This window comes from Haliotis rufescens, unplaced genomic scaffold (genome assembly GCF_023055435.1).
Source record: "Haliotis rufescens isolate VD_foot unplaced genomic scaffold, xgHalRufe1.0.p SCAF_4, whole genome shotgun sequence".
In the NCBI taxonomy this organism is placed as follows: Eukaryota; Metazoa; Mollusca; class Gastropoda; order Lepetellida; family Haliotidae; genus Haliotis; species Haliotis rufescens.
In genome coordinates this window covers 28,782,698-28,810,306 of record NW_025964112.1, presented here as the reverse complement: position 1 = coordinate 28,810,306, position 27,609 = coordinate 28,782,698, and the positions used below count along the sequence as shown (strand labels likewise).

The window sequence follows — 27,609 nt, the reverse complement described above, 5'->3', positions numbered from 1 at the left end:
GCCATCATGCGCGAGAAAGTCCTTCCGCACTTTGCCAGAAGACATAAATTCAGGGTGTCCAACATATGTGAGTCGCTCCGCTTCACAAAGGTGTTTTAGACCTTTGTTTAGGGCGTAGGCTTTTATGTTCAGGGCATCGTGGTTTGAAATGCCCTGGCCCTGGCGCCACCGGTTCCGATCCCTCGGGGTGACTCCGGAAAGGAATACCACAGCTCTGTAAAAACATAAAAATCGTTATTTACCCCCAAAACAGTACTTTTGCCGACGCGGCGGTCACGTCAAACAAATCGGTCGAACCTATTATACTATCGGAGACCATATACCGGTATATGGTCTCTGATACTATGTTGTCATCTGACGTTATGGACTATGTGTGATGATGCATTGCGAAGTCAGCTCAAAAGCCGGTAATTTACATGCAAATATTGGATTGTGTATGACAGGAGATGATATGACATACCGTGGGTTCCGTTCCCTTAAACAGCCGAGCAGCTTGATGAAGTCGTCCAAGACCTGTCTCGGCGCTCTGGGCATGTAAGCCAAGTCATTTATCCCAACATGGACAATGACGAACTGAAAACAATGTGAAAATAACGGTCACTTCAGATGTATCTTTCACTGAAACCCAAACGTAAGATAGGTTTTTGGAAATATGTTTTATCACACAGTGTCTGTATCAGCTATCCAAACCGGTTTCAATTATCATTGGGGTGAGTTTATGATGACTGATTATTCATTAGTACGTGCGTGGAACAGTCCTCATAATGTGCAAAATGTTACTTCCTTTAACTGCTAAAAGATATGATATGAAGACGTCTCCTACCTTAAACCTCTCAATGTCCCAGAGGAGATCGGGGACGTCAGCCACCTTGGCTCCTGACAGCGATCTCGTAACTATGTCTTCTCTCTCAGTGTACCGTCCGAGATATTTGACCAAAGAGTCGCCAACGAGAATTGCAGTCATTTCTGATCGTGATATTTGGAATAGGATGTCAGTGCGCTACCTCGTCACTTATATAGGGTAACACTTGGAGAAGGTACGGTGAGACACTTTGGATTTCAGGATAAAGCTCTCCCTCAACCCTGCTTAATGCTTCTATTATCTGTGTGTTTAGGAAAACAGGATTATCTGAGACAGTTGTAATCTGCCATACCGCGAGAATACATGCTGCATCTCCGAGCAGCCATTTCCGACAAAGCTCGTTCTGTGAAAACACACTTCTCCTGAACCTGACTTGGACTACTCAGTATTATGGCCGTGATGGTTAAAAGACGCCGTAAATTAAAGTTCTATATATATCTAGGAACTTTGTTTTTACAGTCGTGATGTTTAAGATGATTAACCACCCGGGTCAAGTCGATCCGACGGGTAGAATGATACGCAGGATGCAAAGGAGGTAAACCCAAGTACAGTACAGAAACTGAAGTAATTTGGGCTCTCTTAGTTTTCTGTATGCTTATACGTCATACTGTATTTAATTATGTTTCTTATTCTAAGAGGGCGGTCGGGTCGCCTAGTGGTTAAAGCGTTCGCTCGTCACGCCGAAGACCCGGGTTCGATTCCCAACATGGGTACAATGTGTGAAGCCCATTTCTGGTGTCCCCCACCGTGATATTGCTGGAATATTGCTGAAAGCGGCGTAAAACCGTACTCACCCACTCACTAACTTATTCTAATACTGCTAATGTTTGTCAGTGGCCAGTGATAGTATGTTTTATGGAATAGTATCTTTCATACCAATATGGTGATATGTTATAACTTTATTTCGTACTTGCGAGGGACACGACACAATCATAGCTTACAAAAGTATTCTGGAAGCATTTTAGGACAAACATGTTAACGTAAGTTCAAAAGAAAATAAATGGGTTTTGTTAATTAGCCTCTTACTTACTTACTTACTTTGGAGATTTAACGTGCGCTTTCCGACTGATGCGTATTTCGCACACGGGCCCGGCCAGGCCATTTAATGTGTTTCCGAAAGGGGCGAAGGTGGTCTGTGCAACCCAAGAGGGGGGTTTTAGGGGTTGCTTATATAGAATTTGGGAATTTTGAGATTTGGAATAGATGCCGATGGGATTGGGGAGGAGAACTAAGGGAGCTGGGTATGGTGGATGTTTGTTTGTTTATGTGATTTTGATTTGGTAGGTTATTGTGTTTTTAGATGCGTTTTATTAGTTCCGTTTTTATTAAGAATACGCCTAAGGCCTTGAAGTTTTCTAGTTTATTTTGTGGGTTTAGTATTGCTTCTAGAGTTAGAGCCTTGTTTAGATTGAAGGTGGTTTGTAATGCGGTTCGATGTGTTAGGTAGTGTATGCAGTGGATGAGTGCGTGTTCTGGGGTTTCTGGTTGTTTGCAGTGTGGGCAGTTACCTGTAGTGTGTTTTTTAAATTTTTTTAGGTGGTTATTTAGGTTGGTGTGTCCTGTTTGGAGTTTAGTGATTACTCTGTCGATTTTTTTCGATGGATGGAGAATTTGGGTTTGGTTAGTGGTTTGCTGAGCACTTTTTTGATTTGGCTATTTGAGTTTAGATATAGGTTATGCCATTTTTTGGTGATTTTTTGCTTGTTTACACTTTTAATTTCTGATTTTGAGATGGGTAAGTTTAAGCTTATTTCTGGGATTTTGAGGGATAGTTTAGCTGCTTTATCGGCGTTTTCGTTACCGTATATTCCTACGTGGGCGGGTATCCACAAGAAGGTTATTCGTTTGCCTGCCTTAGTTAGGTCGTTGGAGCTTTTAAGTATTTGATTTATTAATTTAGGTCGGTTTTTGGTATTTTTGTTTTGGAGTGCTTGCAGTCCACTTAGGGAGTCGGTAAGTATTAGGATATTTTTGTGTTTTTTGGATTCTTGATTATGGAGGGCTGAGGCCATGCCCATTAGTTCTGCCGTGAATATTGATTGGTTGTTTGGGAGTCGGAAGGATCGTGTGGTTTTAGTTGGTTGTGTGGTATGGACTCCGAAACCTGTGTGTTTGGAGGTCGGATCTGAGGATCCGTCCGTGTAAATGTGACACCAATTTGGCCAATTTTCGTGTATGTATGCTAGTGTGGTAGTTTTAGCTATGTTTGGGTCGGTTTGTTTATTTATTTGGCTAGCTAGTGTTGTGTCTATTTTGGGTATTTTAAGTTTAGGGGTGAAGATATTTGATTGTTTGCAGTTTTGTTTAAGATTTTTAATTTGGTGTTCATTTAGGTAGTTTGTTATTCTTTGGGATATTGGGGTAAGTAAGGGGTGTTTGCGAGCTAGAGCTTGGTTTTTGGGGCTGATGTTTTGGTTTATTAAGTTTTGGATGAGAGGGTTTGATTGGGACGCGGCCCAGAAATTTAAGCTTAGCTGTTCCCTGCGTAGACTTAGTGGCATTTCTCCTGTTAAGGCCTGAAGTGAGGTGTAGGAGGTGCCAAGTTGGGTGCGTGTAATTAGTTTGAGAGCCTGATATTGTATTGAGTCAAGTTTTTTAGATAGAGAGTTGTTTAGGGTGTTGTATATGGCGCAGCCGTAGTCTAGTTTTGATCTAATTAGTGATATGTAGAGAGAGAGGAGGGTATCTTTGGATGCTCCCCAGTTAGAGCCAGTTAGGCATCTTAGGGTGTTTAGGTCTTTACTGCATTTAGTTGTTAGGTTTTGGATGTGAGCATCCCAGGTGAGATGTTCATCGAAAATAAGTCAGTCCTAAGAATTTGGTTTGTTTTTGAAATTTGATTGTTTGATTGTTTAGCTGGAGGATTGGGGAGGCGGGTTTCATGTTTTTATGTTTGAATACTATTCCTGTTGATTTTTCTGAGTTAAGGGAGAAGCCCCATTTGTCAGCCCATTGTTGTATTTTATTAAGAGATTTTTGGAGTAGATTTTGGGCCATGTTCATGCTTTTAGTGCGGATCCAGATGGCTCCATCATCCGCGAATTTTGATGTGTTTACTTTAGGGGATAGGCCCTCGAATAGATCGTTTATCATTATATTGAAGAGGGTGGGGCTGAGGATACTGCCCTGTGGAGTACCATTTTCTAGGGGACATTGGTCCGATAGAGTTTGGTTTATACCCACGGTTATTTTACGATTGTTTAGGAAGTCCTGGATGTAGTTTATTATCTGACCTTTGAGTCCTATTTTTTAAAGTTTTTGTATTAGCCCATCGTGCCGTACCATGTCGAAAGCTTTAGAGAAGTCTAAGAAGATGCCTGTGGTATATTGTTTATTTAGTTGTCCTGTCTTAATATCTTGTTCTAGTCGGGCGAGGTTATCTAGGGTTGAGCGGCCAGGAGTGAAACCGCTTTGATCTGGGTTTATGATGTTATTTTGGGTTAAGTAATGTTGTAATCTATTTTTAGCCATTGATTCCATTACTTTACATAAGTTTGAAGTTAGGGATATTGGCCTATATGAGTTAGCTTGATTAGCTGGTTTATTAGGTTTAGGGATTGGTATGACTAGGGCCTGTTTCCAGGGAGTAGGAACCTGTCCGTTTAGGTAGATGAGATTGTATAGTTTGAGTAGTGCCTGGAGTAGTTTTAGGGGGAGTTTTTTAATTATTTGGTAAGAAGTTAGGTCTAATCCTGGGGCTGTGCCCTTTTTCCTGTTTTGGATTACGTAGAGGAGCTCCTCCATTGTGTAAGGTTGATTTATTTCTAGATTGTTATTGTTTGGTTCTTTTGTGGGTTTGTTTTCTGTTTTAAGTTTATCTTGGAATTTTTTACTGAAGTTGGTGTTACTGCTAACGGCCGAAAAGTGGTTGGCGAGATTATTTGCTTTTTGGGCGGGGTTGGTTGAGTTGTCAATGTTAGGGGTTTTTTTTATGTCGTTTTAAGCCTCTGATTGCGTGGATTTTGCGCCAGACCATTCTGGCATATGTACGATTATTTATACCTTCGCAGAATTTTTTCCAGTCTCTACTTTTGGCTATTTGGACTAGTTTTTGAACCTGGTGGTTTAGTTCGTGGGCTATGTTTAAATATTTGTAGTCGCGTTTTGCTTTATTGAAGGCTGATTTACGTTTTCGTCTAGTCTGTTCTATTTCCTCATTCCACCATGGTACCGTCGGTTTGCCTGTCTTAGATGTTTTGAAGGGGATGGAGGTTTTGGCTGCGTTTATTATATAGTCTGTTAGGTTTTTACAATAGGTTTCTGGATCATTATTTTCTATTTCGTTTAAGTTAGCTTCGTTGCAGATATCTTGGAATTGGTCCCAGTTAGCTTTATTGTAATGGAATTTTGGTTCTTGGTTTTCTGTTTGGATTGGTACGTTTGTATTTCCTATGGTTATGTTTATGGGGAAGTGGTCACTACCTAGCGGGACGTCGTGCACTTCCCATTGAGTACTTTGGGCTAATTAGCCTCACCAAATGCATAAGTTATCAATGAAACGGTCTGCTATTAACTACAGCTCAAGACAGCTAATTAAGGGCAAATGGTTGATTGATTACGCAACACCTACTTGATTGCAATTAAGCAAGGGGCAATTAAGCAAGCTGGGTACAGGTGTAATTTGGATTAATTCCACACTTAACGTGCATATACGGACGCAATGAGAAGGATCGATGAGACACAAGACTTGAAGTAAGGCAAAAACGTTTCTCCAGTATAATCGAATAATCAAATTAGCGCATTGTGAGACGATGCTTGAACTGTGAAACCAAACATTAATGTTATCAACTCAAGTTCGGGTGCAGGAAGTGTTTTTCTTGCAAAAAAAGATGTACATGTGCATATAGGTACGAAAACCTGGTCCCTAAGTGGTACCTCAGATGTAAGTACAAATACTAACAGTTCACGATAATCTTCAACATTGAGATGAGTTCACATGTGTTAACCAGTAGTACGTTACGAATAATTCTCAATTGGAAATATTATGCGTATGTTTTATGAGTACATGTGAATCAGTTTTGTAAATGCATTCTCAACCCGCATCGGTATATTCCTAATTACAGTTTAGTTATCGTCTGAGATTATAATTTGCGTTCGGGAAAGAAACCGTAAGTGTCTACACCTGATGTAAGAACAAATATTGCGTAAAATGGCAAAACATAATTGAGAAAGTTAAAACACATGTTTAAAATTCACATTACAATAAATATGAATATGAATGTTGCGTTTTCTGAATCAGCATAAAAAAGGAACATGTGTGAGTCTTGAGATAGTGTTTTTTTACATTTCTTATAAATTCAAAACACGTTTGACTAAAGATCATAGCTTATGACACCATATAAACATGCCAAGACTTCAACACGCGTTATCTGTTGTTGGAATAAACAGCTTAAGTTACAATTTATTCAGCAACATAGCTGCAAAACTTACTCTACAATGAGATCAAACAAGGTATACAAGCTTAGATTAATCTCGAGAATGGGGAAGTCAAAAGCATTTACTCACTTATTTTGGAATTATAAATATTGTATAACTAATAACGGGAAGTGGAATGGCATGTAGTACATGCATCGTACTAATAGTGACACAATTAGATGCCAACAACTACGCCCCGTCTACGCAGTCTGCCAGTTTCTAATTATTTGGAATAATCCTTTCCGGCGTTTCTTTCAATTATAAAGGACTCATTTCATACGTAGGGGTCTGTGATCTAAAAAACACAATTGGTATGTTTACGTAGACACAAACACGTGGTGTGGTTTGGTATGGTCAGTAACTGACAACCTGCTGATGACAAATGTCAACACACCGGGTCAGTAAACTGACCACTACAATGATCGAAGGATGTGTTACGTCCATGCATCTACATTTGTTTCTCTTTGTTGAAGTTGACGGATGACAAGGTAGACACAATTTTATGGGTAACGTCTACCTTGTCAATCGTTTTCTACCAAGGATTTACGATTGGGATGCCTCTAAACGTGTAAGTTATTTTCCTTTACAAAAGAATAGGATTTCAATCAAAAGGTTACAGTTAAAATGACATATACAACGTTTAAATCTATAAGGTTATGGTGAATTTTAGCTAAGGCGAAACAATGCTTCACTTTGTATACATGTTAATACATTTGATACATCTGTGAGGTTTAAGTTGATTTTAACAGCCCGGGCCAGGTCGGACCGAACATTTCTGACTTGTTTTTTTTTAAAGAAAATACAGTAAAAATGCTTCACTTTAAGGGCGCAGATTTCTTTAAATGCGATACACCTGGACATTATAAATTGGTGTACAGATAGATATAACACTAATCTATAGATTTAATCACATTTGAAGTTACATCTGCGTGTTTAAAGTTGATTTTGACCGCCCGGGCCAAGTCGGACCCAACACAAGCCAAACACTTCTGATAGAGACTATGTTGAGAATGTAGAGGGGAAAAGGGCTTCATTTTAAGCCCCATGTTTTCTATAAATACTGCGATCTGTGACATTATAAATTGGTGTATAGGTAGATATAACACTGGTCTATAGATTTTATCACATTTGAAGATACATCTGTGAGGTTTAAGTTGATTTTAACAGACCGGGCCAGGTCGGACCGAACATTTCTGACTTGGATTTTTTAAAGAAAATACAGTAAAAATGCTTCACTTTAAGGGCGCAGATTTCTTTAAATGCGATACACCTGGACATTATAAATTGGTGTATAGGTAGATATAACACTAATCTATAGATTTAATCACATTTGAAGTTACATCTGTGTGTTTAAAGTTGATTTTGACCGCCCGGGCCAGGTCGGACCCAACACAAGCCAAACACTTCTGATAGAGACTATGTTGAGAATGTAGAGGGAAAAGGGCTTCACTTTCGAGCCCCTTGTTGTCTAAAAATACTGCAATCTGTGACATTATAAAGTGGTGTATAGGTAGATATAATACTAATCTATAGATGTGAATCCATTTGATGATACATCTGTGAGGTTTAAGTTGATTTTAACAGCCCGGGCCAGGTCGGACCGAACATTTCTGACTTGGATTTTTTAAAGAAAATACAGTAAAAATGCTTCACTTTAAGGGCCCAGATTTCTTTAAATGCGATACACCTGGACATTATAAATTGGTGTACAGATAGATATAACACTAATCTATAGATTTAATCACATTTGAAGTTACATCTGCGTGTTTAAAGTTGATTTTGACCGCCCGGGCCAAGTCGGACCCAACACAAGCCAAACACTTCTGATAGAGACTATGTTGAGAATGTAGAGGGAAAAGGGCTTCACTTTCGAGCCCCTTGTTGTCTATAAATACTGCAATCTGTGACATTATAAAGTGGTGTATGGGTAGATATAATACTAATCTATAGATGTGAATCCATTTGATGATACATCTGTGAGGTTTAAGTTGATTTTAACAGCCCGGGCCTTGGTCGGACCGAACATTTCTGACTTGGATTTTTTAAAGAAAATACAGTAAAAATGCTTCACTTTAAGGGCGCAGATTTCTTTAAATGCGATACACCTGGACATTATAAATTGGTGTATAGGTAGATATAACACTAATCTATAGATTTAATCACATCTGTAGATACATCTGCGTGTTTACAGTTGATTTTGACCGCCCGGGCCAAGTCGGACCCAACACAAGCCAAACACTTCTGATAGAGACTATGTTGAGAATGTAGAGGGAAAAGGGCTTCACTTTGAGCCCCTTGTTGTCTATAAATACTGCGATCTGTAACATTATAAAGTGGTGTATATGTAGATATAACACTAATCTATAGAGGTAATCACATTTGAAGATAAATCTGTCTGTTTAAAGTTGATTTTGACAGCCCGGGCCAAGTCGGAGCGAACTGTGTGACTGTCGAGAGTAGAGGGAGAAGAGGTCTACTTTAACCAACGTGTCTGCTTTAAATACGATGAACAGTGACGTTATAAAGTGGTATTTACTTAGATATAGTACGTTCCTATAATATAAACGCTATGCCGACAGATGGAAATTCGTATGACGATAGCTAGAAGTATTTGATACGTGTCAAATCCTATTTCGTTTAACGATTGCTCTTTTACATGTTACCTAGATCAGCGACGCTAACACACAGCTCCACTTTCTAGTTTTTAAGTGATTTACTCCGAATTACTTAATTATGCTGCACGTTTTGGATTGGTGATTGTTCAGTAGTGTCATGTGTGTATGTTGCATCAATAATATGTAGATATGATCGCCGGTTATTAAGTAATTAGCCAATAACACTTTGGCCCGTCTTGGCCCGGCCCGGCCCGACCCGACTTTTAGGCAATCCCGATTTTTACGTATTTGCATACTTTCTCAATGAAAGTTGACCATTCTTTGACATTTGTTTATGAAAATGTGTAGACTTGTCAAACATGAAACGGATGAAAAGCATATGCAATATCTTGAATGAACTGTGAAAGATGTGACGAATCGTCACATGGCGCTGGCCTGTGGCAGAGGTACTATGCTAGCTGGCTGCCGGCCGCATGGAACTCTGGGTAGGAGAGGCTGGCAATAGACTAGACTGGTTCCCGGATCCTCCGCTTGGTGTCGCTGCACTTGTTCCGCTTTTCAATTGTCGCAGGAACGAACGGGAACCAGTCTAGGCCGGCAAACATTTGGCAGCGCAAAAAGAAGGATCCAGTTTGAAATCCGTTTCCGGCAAACCTGCGCTGCGCGTTGCAACACACAGTGAAACACGTTGTCGACACTGCAAGAACATTATTTCCAGTGGAATCAGGAGAAAGAACAGGTTTGCTCTCTCCACGTGTCTCCAGTTTTATTTAAACGATTACATAGAGTGCAGATAATTACTGTAATGTTGTATATAATTCAAATGGATTAGGCACACGCCTATTTTCGCGAATCCCCGAATTAGCACGTTCTTTCGTTCATCAAAACCCCTCATCATGCCTGGACGTCAGTCAGCCTGCATACCGCTCAGTGACGCACTGTGCTGATTACTGTTCGTGTTTTTCTTACTTGTTTTGAATAGTGAAACATCCCCATGACCACGTGCACACCGGGACTGTTGGGTCCTACCAGACAATCAAATTAACCAAGTCAGCGAACCCGACCACCCGATCCTGTTAGTCGCCTCTTACGACAAGCATGGGTTGCTAAAGACTAATTCTAACCCAGATCTTCATGGGTCGTATGTTAAGTTGTTGTTTTTTTGGTATTTTTTCGCACTCAGCAATAGCTCAGCTTTATGACGGCGGTCTGTAAGTAATCATGTCAGGACCAGATAATCCAGTGATTGACATCATGAGCATCAATCTACGCAACTGAGATAAGATGACATGCATCAAGCAAGTCAGCGAGCCTGACCACCATATCTCGTTAGTCGCCTCTCACCACAAGCATAGTGGCTTCTTACGACAAGCGTGTATGGTTGCTGAAGACAAATTCTATATATAACATAATTACTAATTAATAAACGATGTTCATCATATCTACCTGACTTACTTCCTATTTTCATACAGTACATGAATAATTTTTTTAAAATACTACTTTCTTAGAATGAACGTCTGCGGTTTTAATCCTCTTTCGTTCTGGCTTTCGGGCTGTCTGTGGTGTCTTTGGAATGTTGATAATTAATAAACTGAGACCGTGACAAGTAGTCTCACTAGCCTTTGTGTATGACGTCATTTGTATAACGTCATGTGTATGACCTCACAACTTTCGATGTACCGCCATCTTACTTAGTAAGTAAAGTATGTCCACCAAACACTCACTGTTTATGGTACCTTATAGAACCCCCAGATTCATGTCTTTGTCTTAGACAGACATGAAGACTTAAACAGAGACGACCATCCAACGAAACAGTATTGCTTTGTGGACATCTGGGGCCACGCAGGAACTTTCGAAAATGTCCGGCTTTCTCCTGTTGGCTTTTTTATATCCAGCAGTCATTAGAAAATTTAAAGCCTACCATGCACGATGCACAGTGTTAGTTGGTAGACATGGTAGATGTCTTGGCTGGGCCAGCGCATGTCAGCATATTGGATTTTTACAATTGTGTGAAGTGTGTCTATTAAAGCTGGAATTTTCAATGATTTCCAATTGGAACTTAATTTGATGATGTTGTTCATGCTCTCACAGGCATTGTTAGACCAAGTAGCAGAACTGCTTTGGCCTTTTTTTTGAAAGCAGGAAAATGTCAGTTTTTATAGTTTTAATGACTTTAGATAGGTAAGAACAGAAATCTGGGACAGTTGTTGAAACAAGGTCTTCTAGTTCTATTTGATTCAGTTCGAACTGATATGAGCCATTGCTAATCACCAGTCTGGAGGGTCCAAAGATTTTCTGATGAATGAGTCGTATCTGCTGATCTGAAGCGCCAACTGATGTCAAAGGTGTCTTTTTATATTTTGTTTATTGTACCATTCACATAAAATGTGTGTGGAAGTGGGGAAACAATTTTGCAGGGCCTTACTCAAAGCCCCTTTCTTAGTCAGATCCAATTACCAGTTGTTTTCCTTGTGTTTCTTATTAACAGTCAGTTCAGGCAAATTGGAAACCCGGGCTTGGAGTTACATAATAAGACTCTCAATACCCTTAAAACAACAAAAACCCAAGTTGAGGCGATTGCAAATTGGGAATTTTATAAGCGTGCAGAGCATGCGCAATGAAATTGGAATTTTATGAGTAAACTGAAATAAGGTCTAAATGTGATTATCCCTGGCTTCCGGTGGAAGTCGCAAGCCTTTCAAAGTCACGTGAGAAAAAACGAGATCTCATCCTTGATTCTCTGAGCGAAGAAGAACAGACAAGTATATTAAGTGTGATAACACAGTTTACTCAACAAAATAAACAATACTGGTACAGTACTTGCTGCGCCAGAAAACTAAAATCGAACATCTTGGTCCAGGAATATCTGTGTCATTGGTCAATCAGATAATCAGATCATGCACTCATTTGCACTCGTTCTGAGTCACAAAGTCAACTTGTAAATAAGTCTTGAAACGACTGTGGTCCATCCATACACACAGGTACCATTATCCCACTTGATAGAACAACCAGAACAGCAACCAACAGGTGAAGTGAATCCTCATTCTTCCTCAACAGTCGGCAAACTCTTCTAACTGCAAATAAAAAAAAGTTATCAGTTTCTGGTTTCACTAAATTAACTCTTTCACATATAAAATGAAAACCATTAAATAATAGGATCCAGAAAAATCTTTCACTAAAGATATAGGTTGAATCCATTCAAGCACATTATGTGTAACCACCAGAGTGGAGAGGGAGGGATTTAGACCTTATTTCAGTTTACTCATAAAATTACAATTTCATTGCCGTGCTCCACACGCTCATAAAATTCCCAATTTTATTTTGTAAACTGAAATAAGGTTTAAATGTGATTGTTTAAAGTCCTGTTAAACCCTGAAAATTCTGTATCCAAACAGTTGTGCATTGTAATATCCTCCGATTCATTTATCCCTGCTTGTTTCATCAGCTGTTTCAACCAATTAGAAACAGTTGATGTGACAATTGGTCTATGTGGCCAGGAGCATCCCAAGAACAATTGATGTTCCTGCTCTGAAGATGCTCTCCAAGCACTTAGTTCTGTGTAGGTAAGTTCTAAGTACTGATGTGGAGTCAAGTTCAGGTATGTCACATGAATATACGGTCATTTTGCTTGCACAAGACCCCACCTTCCCTGTTTTTGTCAATCTAGTGATAAGAAATTCAATGTGGTCCCCAAAATCTGAAACATTGCAAGGATCTAATTTGTGCAACTCCGAAGCCCTACTTGCACTCGTCAGGGCTAACAACATAGCTGTCTTTTGTGTAAGGATCTTATCATGTAAGTCATTGTTTGGGCCTAAGCTTTTAATGTACTCTGTCACTTTGTCAACGTCCAAAGTCTCGGTGTACTTAGGCTGGGGAGGCCTCTCATGGAATATTGCTCTCATTGTGTTCTTAATTTCTTTCGTTTGACCTAACGGTTCTCCCTGCACATGGGGATGAATGGCTGAAATAGCAGATCTTATTGCATTGATTGTGCTGTAAGAATAGCCTAATTCATACAGATGAATTCATACAGAGAGTGACATTTGCCACAGAGGCTTGAAATTGATCAATTTCCCACCCCATGCACCAACTACGCCATTCTGCCAGGAGCTGTTGTAAGAGTTCCTGGTGCCTGGGCGCCTGGATTTGGAGAGTAACGCGGAAGCCGATTCAGAAATGCCTTCTGGCTGGTTACAACTCACGAGGTTTTTCAGGCTGCAAGGTTAAGAGACCCTTGTTCCATCAGGGGGTGGGTCTCCCCTGCTGGAGACGACAACATCTGTGGGTCTGGAGGGAGGAGGATTGGCTCCTCTGTTAACAAGCCCATCAGAGTAGGGAACCACGGTTGGCTTTGCCATGATGGAGCTATTAGTATGAGTTCTGTTTTCTTCTTTTTTACCTTCATTAGGCATCCGCCTATTAATCTTAATGGGGGAAATGCATATGATTTCATGTCCTCCCATTCCATTAGGAAGGCGTCCGTCTGCCATGCTGTTGGATCTGGCCGCCAGCTGACATACCTGTCCACCTGTCTGTTCAGTCTGTTGGCAAACAGATCCACATTTATTGGTCCCAAAAATTTTGTTTATTTGATTGAAATAAACTGTTTTCAGTTTCAAGTTGCTGGAGTCTGAGTGGTGTCTCGACTCCCAATCTGCCTCCACATTGTCCTTCCCTGGAAGGTATTCAGCTGATATTATGTTCTTTTTCTTGAGGCAGTAACCCCAGATCATTTGGGCTACCGTCAACAAGTCCATGGACTTCGTTCCCCCTTTCTTGTTTAGGTATGCCACTGCTGATCGGTTGTCCATCCTTAGATGGATGTGCACCTCTGTTCTGATTTTGGCAAATGTCTGAATGGATAACCATGCAGCCATAAGCTCCAGAACATTGATGTGGTGTTTTCTCTCGGAGAGACTCCACACTCCACCTATCCGAACTTTCCCATACACTGCTCCCCACCCCAATTTCGAGGCATCTGTAGTTATGACTACATCTGGCCCTGTCGAGAGGAAAGATTTGCCGTTCCAATCGGCGAGATGATGTTTCCACCATCTCAGTTCCTGTTTGCATTGCAGTGTCATTTTCGTCTCCTGGTTTTGTTTGGGTAAGAGAGCCTTTGTTCTCAACATTTATAAATGTTGATAGTGTAGTGGTGCTGGTAGCACCGCCATCATTGAGGCAGTAAGTTTGCCTATCCATGTCGCTAGATGTCGTACTGTTGTGTGGGAACAAGTCAACATCATTTCGCACTGTCGAAGAATGCCAGTCACTTTGTCTTGTGGAAGTGACAACGTCATGTCTATCGAGTTGACAGTGAAACCAAAGTACTCTATTATACGACATGGTTCTAGGACCGACTTCTTCCAATTCACTACAAAATCTAGTTGTCCCCCGTCGCGCGAAAGCGCGAAGCGGGGGATATAGTATTCACGACCGTACGTCCGTCCGTACGTCCCACCTGTTTGTTGCCGCGATATCTCAAGAACTAAACACTGGATTGTCTTCATATTTGGAACTATGGTGTATATACAGACCGGCAGACACCAGTCGGTTTTGGTGACCTTGACCCCATTTTCGAGGTCACAGCAGCCATATCTGCTTTTGGAGTTGGAAAACGGTGTTGCCGCGATATCTCAAGAACTAAACACTGGATTGTCTTCATATTTGGAACTATGGTGTATATACAGACTCCGCAGACACCAGTCAGTTCTGGTGACCTTGACCCCATTTTCAAGGTCACAGCAGGTAAATCTGCTTTTGGAGTTGGAAAACGGTGTTGCCGCAATATCAAGAACTAATCGCAGGATTGTCTTCATGTTTGGAACTATGGTGTATATACAGACACCGCAGACACCAGTCGGTTTTGGTGACCTTGACCCCATTTTCAAGGTCACAGCAGGCAAATCTGCTTTTGGAGTTGGAAAACGGTGTTGCCGCGATATCTCAAGAACTAATCGCTGGATTGTCTTCATATTTGGTATTTTGGTGTATATACAGGCGGGGGACATTTCGTCACTTCTGTGACAAATACTTGTTTCTCTAGAATTTCTTCTAGGGTCGAATCCCTCTCAACCATCAATGCATCTTTCTGGGGATTGGCCAAAATCAAGTCCAGATAAATTTGGGCTCGGATTCCTATTTTGCGTAAGAAAGATATCACTGGTTTCAACAGCTTCGTGAATACCCTCGGTGCTGAAGCCAGTCCGAAGGGTAGGCACTGAAACTTGTAAAGTTTGTTTTGCCAGCAGAATCTTAAGTATTTCTTGTGCTCGTTGCCCACTGGGACACAAAAATAGGCATCTTTGAGATCTATTTTTATCATATAGTCCTGTTTGTTTACTAGTTCTGTCAATGTTACTATTCCTTCCACTTGGAAGTGTAAGGTAAGCAACAAAAAAGTTTAGTTTCTTTGCATTGAATACCGATCTGTGACCCCCTATTTTTTTTGGGGGGGGTCACAAACACTGTGCTCACAAACTGGTTTCTTACTGGAGAAACCTACTGCACCGCCCCTTTCTCTAACATTTTTGTTACTTCTGCCGACATTATGTCCATATCTGATTTTTGCATTTTTAGTTCGTTTGGTTCTGATTTTTGCTGAGGAATTGATTGAATTCTATTCTGTACCCCGAACAATATTTAGAATGTAAGCATCCTTCTAGGGTCGAATCCCTCTCAACCATCAATGCATCTTTCTGGGGATTGGCCAAAATCAAGTCCAGATAAATTTGGGCTCGGATTCCTATTTTGCGTAAGAAAGATATCACTGGTTTCAACAGCTTCGTGAATACCCTCGGTGCTGAAGCCAGTCCGAAGGGTAGGCACTGAAACTTGTAAAGTTTGTTTTGCCAGCAGAATCTTAAGTATTTCTTGTGCTCGTTGCCCACTGGGACACAAAAATAGGCATCTTTGAGATCTATTTTTATCATATAGTCCTGTTTGTTTACTAGTTCTGTCAATGTTACTATTCCTTCCACTTGGAAGTGTAAGGTAAGCAACAAAAAAGTTTAGTTTCTTTGCATTGAATACCGATCTGTGACCCCCTATTTTTTTTGGGGGGGGTCACAAACACTGTGCTCACAAACTGGTTTCTTACTGGAGAAACCTACTGCACCGCCCCTTTCTCTAACATTTTTGTTACTTCTGCCGACATTATGTCCATATCTGATTTTTGCATTTTTAGTTCGTTTGGTTCTGATTTTTGCTGAGGAATTGATTGAATTCTATTCTGTACCCCGAACAATATTTAGAATGTAAGCATCCTTTGTCAGCTTCTCCCAGTTTTATATGAAGTGTTTTGATCTCCACCCTAGTTTGTGATCTGATTGACTGACTTGAAAGTCTAGGTCCTGTAACTGACTTGTGCAGTGTGTTTCCCTTTTGATATTATGAAACATAAATACCTTCCTCTGGAAAACCCTCACTCTGCCACTACCGTCTCGCTTTCTAGTCAAATTGGTGAATTGCATCTTCTGGTACGAGTTGGTACTGTAGCGACCCCCACCTCTGTAACCCTGGTTACTTGATGAGGGCCCTCTGTGAAAGGGCTGACTGTTTCCTCTGTTAAACCCTCTAGCAGAGCTCTTGAAGCCATAGTGGCTCTTGTTTTTGTAGTCCGAAAACTGTCTCTCAATATCTAATCTCTTCTTTCTGTCCTTGGACAGCTTTAACAATTTCTTTTAAAAACCTTTGCCAAATAAGGCCTTCCTGTCACTGAACTTTTTCTCATCCTTTGAGAGAAATTTCTGAGCTTTCTTCTGACTTTTCAATTTCATCAGCTTCGTTAGAATGTTCAGTCTACTATAAGGTACTGGCAACGTTGGCTAGTCCTTTACAACAACAAACAAACAGTCTTTTCAACTAATTTTAGAAAGTCGTTCACTTCAATCTCCTCACCACCTTTATCTCTGATTTTATCCACAGTCTGCCGCACCTGACCAAGTGGTCCCATCACATTGAGTAGTCTTAATTGGATTTTACTTAACCATGCTTCAACAGATTTAGCTGCAGTAAATCTTTTCTCTTCTAGCATATCTGACCATTCTTCGTCAAGCTCCAGTGGCACAAATCCTTTTGGGTTTGGACAGCTCTGGACATCTTTAATGTAGTGGTTGAAATGTTCATGTGCATAATCTAGCAGTTCGTTAGAAAGTTCCTTTTCAGCCCTATAATCTGTGGGCTTAAACCGCTTATAAAGGTGATTGTCAGTACTATTAGTACAATTATTGGTTTCACAATCGTCCGAAACTGACGATTCTGACGAACTTCTGTCACTTCTTCTGCTGGATGACGTGCTATCAGAATTAGAACTATGATGGTGAGACTTGGCTTGGTCCCGTTTTGGGACCGTGAAGCCTTTCCAGTCCTTCCTATTTCGTTTCCTGCTTCGATTCTCCAAATCAACATCACCAACTGCCTCATGGTTCTGGTTATTGTTTGCCTCATGGCTGGTTCCGGTGGCCGTGTTTGCCTCATGGCTGACATGCACATGGTGTCCATGCGGCTAGCAGGAATTCTATCTTCGCAAGACGAGCAAAAAATATCAACGTCTTGTGTCTTCGGAAGCCAGAGAATCAAGGACGAGATCTCGTTTTTTCTCAGGTGACTTTGAAAGGCTTGTGACTTCGCCGGAAGCCAGGGATAATCACATTTAAACCTTATTTCAGTTTACGAAATAACATTGTGTTCTCAAGGGTTAGTATATACTAGGTAGTGAGAAGTAGCAGTAATTGGATTAACCGACACCATTAATGTTATTATAACAAATTATTTGATCACTTGCCTATTGCTTGATTCTCTCCGACATTGTCATAAGATTTAAGAGTTTTACCTTCCATATAAAACTTTATTTCAAAAATTACATCTGAATTAAAAAATAAGTAGTATCAGAATGTAGATCTTGCATAGTGTTATATATTATTATTGTTCTGCACAAAGGTGTTTCATTGAAACAAACAATTTGGATCAACAACAAAAAAGTGCAAAGAGGTGGAGTTTTAACTTACCAAGGTATGCAGCTTCCTCAAGTTTGTCCAGAACAGCGCTGTAGTTGAATCTGCACAATGTACAACAATACTCAACATTGCTCGCAGACAGTTCTTGGAACTTCTGTGAGTCCCTCGCACTTAGGGTGGTGCCACAACTTGCACTGTTCACAAAACACACCCTTATGACAACTACGGGATGGATTTCTTGTCCACAACAAAACAATCCCATTGTCAAGGTTTTCAGATTCTATGAAATTCCCTGATTGATAATTATTACTATCTGATAGCAATTTTAGATTGTAATGCCATAGTCTGTTTAAAATAGAAGTATTTATGTTGTACGTGTTTCTCATGGAGTTGAGGTGTGAGAATCTACCTGCTAATACATCAATTCCTAGAGAAACGTGGAGATGACATGAGATGTGAGAATCGTCCCGCTTAATGTTAGTAGAACAGTTCCTAGAGAAACGTGGAGATGACATGAGATGTGAGAATCGACCCTCTTAATGTTAATACAACAGTTCCTAGAGAAACTTGGAGGTGACATGAGATGTGAGAATCGACCCGCTTAATGTTAATACAACAGTTCCTAGAGAAACCTTGATGTGAAAATCGACCCACTTAATGTTGTTATTACAACAATTCCTAGAAAAATGTGTAGATGACATGAGATGAGAGAATCGACCCTCTTAATGTTGTTATTAAGACGATACACAGATTCACCATTTAAAAAGAATAGTGGTGTCTGTAATAGTTTTTCTTGCTATATGTTATTTTTCGATATTTGGCTCAGTAGTAATTTATCTTCAGATTGCACCTCTTTTCTCAATGCTTTTGAGATTTGTGTTAGATAGTATTCAGGATTCAGAGGTGAGCAATGAGACTCAGAGTAAAAAATAAAATACACTTTATTGTTTAGTATCATTTTCCTTCAAAGACTAAGTTATGACTGTTGTAGCAGGTATGGGGTAGATGTTGGTGGGGCACACACAACACAATGCTACTTGTCAATTCACATGACAGCCATCTTTATTCAGAGTGCATATAATAATAATAATAATAATAATAATAATAATAATCGTAGTAAACCCTGAAAATATAATGCAAACATCATCAGTATTTTCTTTTCTTTTTTATACATTTTATTTCACCTTTTCCCTGTTACATGAGGATGATGGCCACATCATAAGCATAAGTATTTTTGTAAAAAAACAAACATAATATAGCTTTCGTGGAGATTACACACAATTACTTCACAAGCATTCATCTAATCAGCTAGCACATCAGCACTAGCATGAATAAATCCTTAAATATAAATAGTAGGTTGTTAACTATTTCTGAATAACTATAGAAAATTGCCATTTGTAATTACTATGTGAATACATTACATTCACATGAAAAACATCTATTTAGAAGGATAACTAGATACTAGTTATTAGTTTGAACCATATATATATAATCATGAAGATACAAATAAATCAATTCCATGATGGACCTGTGAAGATTCCGGGGTAGAATAGGTCTTCAGGAACCCATGCTTGCCGTAAAAGGTGACTATGCTTGTTGTAAAGGCGACTAACGGGATCGGGTGGTCAGGCTCGCTGACTTGGTTGATGCATGTCATCGATCCCAATTGCATGGATCGATGCTCATGATATCAATCACTGGATTGTCTGGTCCAGACTCGATTATTTACAGACCGCCGTCATACAGCTGGAATATTGCTGAGTGTGGCGTTAAACAACAAACCAAAGAACCAGCCAACCATAATTACGCATAAATACAAAGATAAATAGTAGATATGAGATATGAATAAATATGATTGATGAATCATGTCAATATTTCTCTCCATAAAGAAATATTACCAATATAAATAATAAACTATATAACGATCCATATACACAATTATGTTCCCCACTTACCACTGTGTGGCAATGAGCTTACCTCTTAGTTTCGCAGTCACGTTCAAATACCTACTTTACTTTGACTACCAGCTAAGTTTAATTGTACACTGATGTATTCAGCACACACCTCTTAAGAAATACAAAATGTACAAGACTATATATAGAATATGAGATACACAAACCAAATTAACTAACCTGGATAATGAAATCCTCAATACACAAACACCTAGTTCCATTAATGTACACAATGTTTAACATCCACAATCAGTAAGGGGCTGATAATAAAGAAAACAACTGCCTACATGATATGCCGGAGAGAAACCTTTAGAACTAAATACACAATAGAAAGTAAGCTGACCAGACAAAAGAAACTTGTGCAGAGTGCAAACGCATGGGTCAGAACCTGGCCTGACCCAGTAAGGTGGATATAGTTAAATGAAGGGTGCAGGGCTAGGCTTATTTTATTGAGGGCTTGTATAACTCTTAAGGTTCGTAGTGTACTACTGCGTGTAAAGTTTAAAGCTAAAATGAAACATCTAAAATACCCAACTTATATGTACAAATGCTTAAAACTTGACTTGGCCACATGACCACCACACCAGTTCGAATAAAATCAAATCAGTGGTGTGTGTAATGTTTTTCTAGATATATATGTTAATTGTTATGCATCAATACAAGAACACAATTTTATAGAATACACTTTATTATTTAGCATCATTCTCCCAGACGCTCCCACCAGATGCTTCCTGACGTTGCCCTTATGCTCACTGGCATTGCCTGAATGGACACTATAGTACTGGACATTTTACACTCGGTGAACTATCTGGTGCTATGCATGAACTTTTAAAAACGTCTGTCTTTCAATATTACTTATGAAATAGTATACAGAATATGACACTATAAATGTACATGATTTTTTTTCAATAAACAAATTTACATTGTATCCTTCAAAGACTAAGTTTCGACCACCACGTCAGTTCGAATAAAATCAAATCGTATTTGCTCTGCAGATTCACCATTTAAAAGGAATATGGTGTGTGTAATGTTTTTCTAGCTATATGTTAATTTTTATAATTAATACAAGAACACAATTATATGGAATGCACTTTATTATTTAGTATCATTCTCCAGACGCTCCCACCAGATGCTCCCTGATCTGCCGGATCCTAAGGAGCCAGACGTTTTACACACCTGTCTTTCAATAAAACTTATGAAATAGTGTACAGCGTTAGAAATTGGCACTAGTCCTGTAGTCCTTACCTAACTGCCCAATAGTAAAGGTATCCTTTAGGACTAGTAGAAATTGGCCCATTTTAAGGGTTTTGCTAAATGTTATCATTATCAGGACTAGTGGACAAAAACTGTTAGTTTCTAACCCTGGTGTACAGAATATGACACTTTATATGTACCTTATTTTTGTTCCATATGCAAATTTACATTGTATCCTTCAAAGGCTAAGTCAGTTTGAATAAAATACAATCGTATTTGCGTATATTTAAAAAGAATTATTGTGTTTGTAATTATTTTCTAGCTATATATTATTTTTTATAATTAATACAAAAACATAATTACATAGAATACACTTTATTACTTTGTATCATTATCCCGGACGCTCCCTGGCGTTGCCTGGATGTTTCCGGACACCCCCGTACGTTATTTAGTAGGTCCGGTACTGTGCCTTTGTCATAAATATTTGAAATGAACAACATTTGACCGAAAATACCTTTATTGTTCTAATCATATGACATTTATTCAAAAACAAAGATATGTGCATCAATTGATTGGACTTGCAAATAATCAAGAAACAAATATATCGGTGTTCAGAACGTCAAAGCAAATTACAGAAGTTGACATGAACTATTTCCAATGTAAAAGGCTTCATTGACTTGGTTTACACTTAGGATATTTTGTATCACCACATCTGAAATTTTTTTTTTTGAGGCTATGCCATTTTTAATTAGGCAGCCTAATGACGTCACAGGATTCCCCGGGTCACCATGAGCGGGCTTTACAAACTGCAAAATGGCTTGAAATAAAAGCTGCAATCCTTCTTTAATGTGCACTTATCCGACAAATAAACAATCTGACTAACCAATAATAGCAATACGTAACATAATTATTACGAAATCAGCATAGCCCAGTATCCAGATATGTCAATGGGATCCAAATGCAGAGCGCCCATCCCACGTCCACTCCTGACTCGGCTGTAATGGCTGCCGTTTGTGCTGATCGATCATTCACATCGGCTCAACTTGAAATTGCAGGCAAAATTATTCATATGGTTTACATTTATTTAAATTAGATGAAAAAAAGTAAATGTTTTTTCAGTTCCGAATGTGTAACTTTATGACCACGTAGTTTAACCTTTGTGTATTTTATTATTTATTTCTTCATGTTGGTACATAGGAAAACTCATGGCAACAATCTGACGATAAAGGCTTTTGATAAATACAACTGTAATAAAACAAGAAGATTGCATGCAACATTAAATTTTTGGGATGTGAAAATACATGTAATAACAGCTTAAATTAATTAAAAGAATAAGACAAACCAGAAATGACATGCCAGGTGTTATTTTGCACTGGTATAAATGAAGTGTCAACACGGATCGCACAAGACGAACACACATTCAGCATGTGGTAAAAAATGATGTGGAGTGTCTCATATCTGATAAGTAGATACCCTGTAAATATTCCGTTGAATTTTAACCATTTGATAATGTAATAGTTACATGAAACAGTAGTTTAGATGTATAATAATTATTTCTTTAGGTACAGTTATGCCCATTCCGTGATAGAAAAGTGTTTACATTTCGGTTGAAAACATTTGCATTGAGCACAAAAAACAAATTAGTTCATATTTACACTGAGGTTTATGAAATTATTATATAAAACAAAATTTGTTTGTTTCTGTTTCAGGCTTGTTTGACCATTCTCGTGCAAACTTCAAAACTGTATACCAACTGGTCCCGTACCTGTAATGTCTATTAATATTTTTTTTCTGAAATTCCCCCTTTTAACATTGTCCGTAATATTACCATTATTTATTTACAGTTTTTAGTCATAAGAAAATAGAAAAAGCAATAGTTTGTATGATGCTAAGTCACTTAATATGATATCAATGTTTAGTTGTGAATAACAGCATAAATACAGGGATGTGTGAAGAATGCAGGTTGAAAAAAATAGATGTGTTAATTATAAATATTTCAGAAGATATGAATATTTATCATATAATGGGTGGGTCTTGGCAGGATAAAGCCAACGGATAAAAACCATATCCGTTGGGGTCATATGTGGATAGAGATGCAAATATCAAAGGTCAAGTAGGGACTACTTTCAGTGTTTATAAACAAACATGGCGTCGCCCTTGCCATTCGGGGATCGATTCAGAATTAACCATCGGGAATCTGGATAAACTAAAGGGATAATTGCTATCATTATCAAAAGAACAGTCTAATGTACTGTGTGTGACGTAGCTAAGGCATTTTATAAATTTTGGCAACTTTGGAGATATAAATTGCGAAACAATCTTGCGAGGGCACTAGGCCTAACCAAGCGGGATTAGTAGCCATATTTGTGCTTGTCGACTTCTGCGGCTGGAAACCTTTTCCACAAATTAGAATAGTTGGATTTGGCCGAAATATGTTTGAATTGTTACCTTATTTCATTTTGTCGCTGTGTGTACATCTGACTGCACTTAACGTTATGACAGGACAGGCCGACTGTCAACAACGTCTGAACATGGCCGTGACGTCTCATAGACTAGGGTTAGAGTAGTTTCCCTTTGACAAGGGCAGTTACTCTAGCGGACAGACCGATGGATTGCCGCGAAAGGCAAGTAAAAACAATTGTTGTTTTGCGTATAATATGTTGCTTCACCAATGTATAAGAAACAGATTTCATTTGGAACTATATTGGCTACTGTCACTGTCCGACTGACACATCACTTACCCTGTGAAGTGATAAATATTAATGCGCACATTCCAGGAAAACTCGCAATGTTTCAGTATTGTTTGTGAGAGAGGGAAAGCGATTTTCAAGCACAGAATTACAGAATGACATTATATGATAAAGAGGTTATCACGCTTGTGTGTTTGGGGATGGTAAATATCCTGTATTAGGAATAAACACTATGTATTTAGCTTGCCAAGGCTCGCTAAATACAAAGTTTATTTCTAATGCAGGATATTTACCATCTCCAAACACACGTGATAAACTCTATGCACTTACCACTGCATTAACAATCAGATGGTTATGGCAAACAGAAAAGAAAACTTTGATGGCCGTGTGGTATTGTGCTTTTTTTTATGAACTATATATGTTCATAGGATGTATTAATTTCATGTTAGGGAATCTGTTGATTGCATAAATCAAATGTGCATATTGTATATATCTTTTAAAAGTGATTGTAATTAAGAAATAAACAGCAAGTGTGAGTTATTTATCATACAATAGAAAACTGCAGTGTGTTTTATTGAACAATTAACAACGACCACAAGTCGTGAAATTCTCATAAACAAAATCCGATATCAACATTATGTACTGCCTCTTTAAGGATGTTGATAAACCGTACAAGCTTAAAAAAATATTTACCCAAATTTTACTAATAATGACTCCCTGAACAGAAACTGACCCCACAAAGTCCATTTTACGACTAGGTGGGTTAAGTTTGGTATTCCTCGCATATTCTCGCAATCCTCACGTTGATTATCTGTACCATTTCTCCTAATACTGATTGCCATATGTCTCCCACTTTTGGGTGTGATTGTTCTGCCACTGCCTTTCTGCATTATTCTACGAAACTAAATACTGTGTAAACATGACAACATTTACAACATGCATGGTCACTGTATTTTGCTGACTAGCTGATTACTAATATATATCTCAATTTGTAATATATATCAAATCCAGGTTAAAGTTGATCTTCAGCAATCTATGATCGTCAGAGGCCACTAACGGGATTGGGTGGCCAGGCTCGCTGACATGGTTGGTGCATGTCATTGTATCCCAAATGCGTAGATGGATGCTAATGATGTCAATCATTGGATTTTCTGGTCCAGACTCGAGTATTTAGAGACCGGTGCAATATAGCTGGAATATTGCTGAGTGCAGTGTTAACAGCAAACAAACAAACAAATCATTTCATTGGAAGGATTTTGTGATGCACAGGCATATGAATAGTTAAATGAATGATAAATGCACTGAAAATTGATTGCCATTTCCTCCAAAAATATGTTGAAATGTTATGCCAAACATTACAAACATGTATATGATGTATAGACATAAAATTCATAACAGTTACTTTAAAATGTAACATGAATTGTAACATATTCTTTTATCACACTTCAAACCACTGTGAAACACTTCAAATTGATTACTTTCTTTTTTATGATAATTATGAAAATTAGTATGTAAATATACACTCTTTAATATCTGCTCATCGGTTTTATATTCAAAACTTGCACTTTGTGGTAACTTGTTCACTGAGAGTATGCACAAATTGACAAGCCATGGTAACTTTATTAAGTTGGGTAGATATAAATATCCATACTGTGTGGTGAAGGTAGGATTTAAAGTCCTACATTATCTGCATAATTTTCCAAACAATGAGTTCATATTCCATTCATTTGAGGTGCATAATAAATGAACTGCTATAACATAAGTTGTCAAGAAAGTAAGGGAATATAACTCTTAATACAATTCTTCTGAGGCCACTGTCTAATAAAGACCAAGTCATTCATTATACAGTCATGTTCAACTTATATTGGCCCACCCAGCAATAACGTCAGTCGTGTAATGTTCAACTCGCTTCTTTAAAGCGCACGCATGGCAAGCCGTTTTCATATTTATTACGGAAATACAGATATCTTCAATTGTTTTAAAGATATCTTGAATTGAAGATATCTTGAATCGAATTGAACCTATCTTGAATGGAACTGAAGATATCTTAAATGCAGATAATTGTAGATATCTGCAATAAAATTTAAGATATCCCGAAATGAATTAGGATATGGTGAAGCGTATTACTGATATCTTGAAAAGAATTGCTGATATCTTAAATTCGATTACTGAAATCAAAATATGATTTAAAGATATCAAAATGTCATGTTTTGTTATGATGTCAATAATTCAATTCCTAATATCTTGAAACTAAATACAGATATCAACAATTTATTGATATCTTCAATTGTTGCCATTATTAAAGATGTTACTTAAATTAGAAAACTGATATCAATAATTGATATAAAGATATCAAAATTATTGATTTCTTTAATTGGATTTTTGATATCAGTAATGGTGAGACTTAATGATATCTCTAATTGAATTAAAGATATCTCTAATTGAATTAAAGATATCTGTAATGCATATGTGGATATGTATAACTTATTTCAAGATATCTTCAATTGAATTTAAGAGATCTTGAATTTATTTCTAATATATTTATGTACTGTAGGATGGTAATTGTTTAATGATATCTCAAATACATTTAGAGATATCACAAACTAATTTGTTGATATCACCTAACATTTAAAGATATCAGTAATTGTATTATGGATATCAGAAATAACTTTAAGATATCTTTAATTACTTTTTTATATCTTAAAAACATTATTGATATCTTTAAATAAAATACCGATATCTTTAAAACAATTGAAGATATCTGTAATTCCGTAATAAATGTTAAAACCGCTTGCCATACGCACGGGTATTGCAACCGGACGTCATATAATTATTTTAGTGGATGCATTACGTCTCACATCACGTGGCTGTCACCTGACACGACCTGTGAAGATTCCGGGGTAGAATAGGTCTTCAGGAACCCATGCTTGCCGTAAAAGGTGACTATGCTTGTTGTAAAGGCGACTAACGGGATCGGGTGGTCAGGCTCGCTGACTTGGTTGATGCATGTCATCGATCCCAATTGCGTGGATCGATGCTCATGATATTAATCACTGGATTGTCTGGTCCAGACTTGATTATTTTACAGACCGCCGTCATACAGCTGGAATATTGCTGAGTGCGGCGTTAAACAACCAACCAACCAACCAACCTGACACGTTCTAAACTTGTCGTCTGCTGCTTTTGTTGACTGAGTGACCGACAAGCCGAGATGAGTCGTAAAAAAAAGTAATGAGCTAGGCGTGCCTGTCAAAGACATAATTGCAGAAAATTTTGAAAGCAGTAGAAGTCAGAGACAAATTGCAGATCTCTTGAAGATTCCTTTGATCTACAGTTAGATATATTAATCATAAATAGTGCCGCACTGGATCCGTCGAAAATCTACCTTGGAGAGCACAAAGAAAATCCATTGATGCACGTGATCGCACCTCGTTAATAAGACTCACGAATAATAATCGACGAATGACTTTGAAGGAAATTACCAGTGAATTTAATTCAAATGAGGATCAGGTTTTTTGGAACGAAGTGTCCAGCATGCATTGCACTCTGAAGGAAACTTAAGACAGATTGCTAAGAAAAAAATGGTTGTGCGCCAGGTGAATAGAATTAAACATGTTTCATGGTGTAAAGAGTGGAAAAAAGAAAGTGTAGATAATTTCTGGAAAAAGGTGATATTTTCAGACGAAAGTAAAATTGTTATTGGTACTGAAAACCAGGTGTATGTATGGAGGAAGTCCGATGAAGCATACAGGCCAGAGTGTGTGCCCACCCCAGGGACATAAGGTGTCTTTGATGATATGGGGTTGCATCACTTTTAAGGTTGTCGGAACTTTAGTTCCCGTAGAAGGAAATATAAATGCTGACAAATAAATGGTTGTAATTGACACTAATTTGTGGCCAGTTATTGCCAGTCATTTTCAC

The 27,609-nt window shown here is 38.4% G+C and overlaps 3 protein-coding genes across 3 annotated transcripts in view; 1 reads left to right on the top strand and 2 right to left on the bottom strand.

Annotated features, from left to right (window-relative positions):
- Positions 1 to 360: 360 nt before the first annotated feature.
- Positions 361 to 994, bottom strand: LOC124129595. Its single transcript, XM_046493042.2, has 2 exons — positions 824 to 994; positions 361 to 573 (listed from the first exon to the last, which is right to left on the bottom strand). The coding sequence occupies exons 1-2, from the start codon at positions 962 to 964 to the stop codon at positions 361 to 363; spliced, it is 354 nt and encodes a 117-aa protein (XP_046348998.1). The 5' UTR covers positions 965 to 994.
- Positions 995 to 9,472: 8,478 nt separating this feature from the next.
- The window catches only part of LOC124150121 (obg-like ATPase 1), a 410,349-nt gene continuing 392,212 nt past the window's right edge, over positions 9,473 to 27,609 (top strand). The window contains exon 1 of the mRNA XM_046522047.2: positions 9,473 to 9,631. The gene's annotated coding sequence lies outside the window, so the exon portion shown is untranslated. The remainder of the gene's footprint in view (positions 9,632 to 27,609) is intronic.
- LOC124150113 lies at positions 16,287 to 17,981 on the bottom strand. Its single transcript, XM_046522038.1, has 2 exons — positions 17,904 to 17,981; positions 16,287 to 17,401 (listed from the first exon to the last, which is right to left on the bottom strand). Exons 1-2 carry the CDS (start codon positions 17,979 to 17,981, stop codon positions 16,730 to 16,732), a joined length of 750 nt encoding a protein of 249 aa, XP_046377994.1. The 3' UTR covers positions 16,287 to 16,729.

Coding starts and splice junctions, on each gene's coding strand:
- LOC124150113 (XM_046522038.1), bottom strand. CDS start 17,981: ATGTTGAGTATTGTTGTACATTGTGCAGATTCAACTACAGCGCTGTTC. Junction 17,402..17,903: donor TGAGGAAGCTGCATACCTTG/GTAAGTTAAAAC, acceptor AATTCCTGCTAG/CCGCATGGACACCATGTGCA.
- LOC124129595 (XM_046493042.2), bottom strand. CDS start 964: ATGACTGCAATTCTCGTTGGCGACTCTTTGGTCAAATATCTCGGACGG. Junction 574..823: donor GGGACATTGAGAGGTTTAAG/GTAGGAGACGTC, acceptor CATTGTTTTCAG/TTCGTCATTGTCCATGTTGG.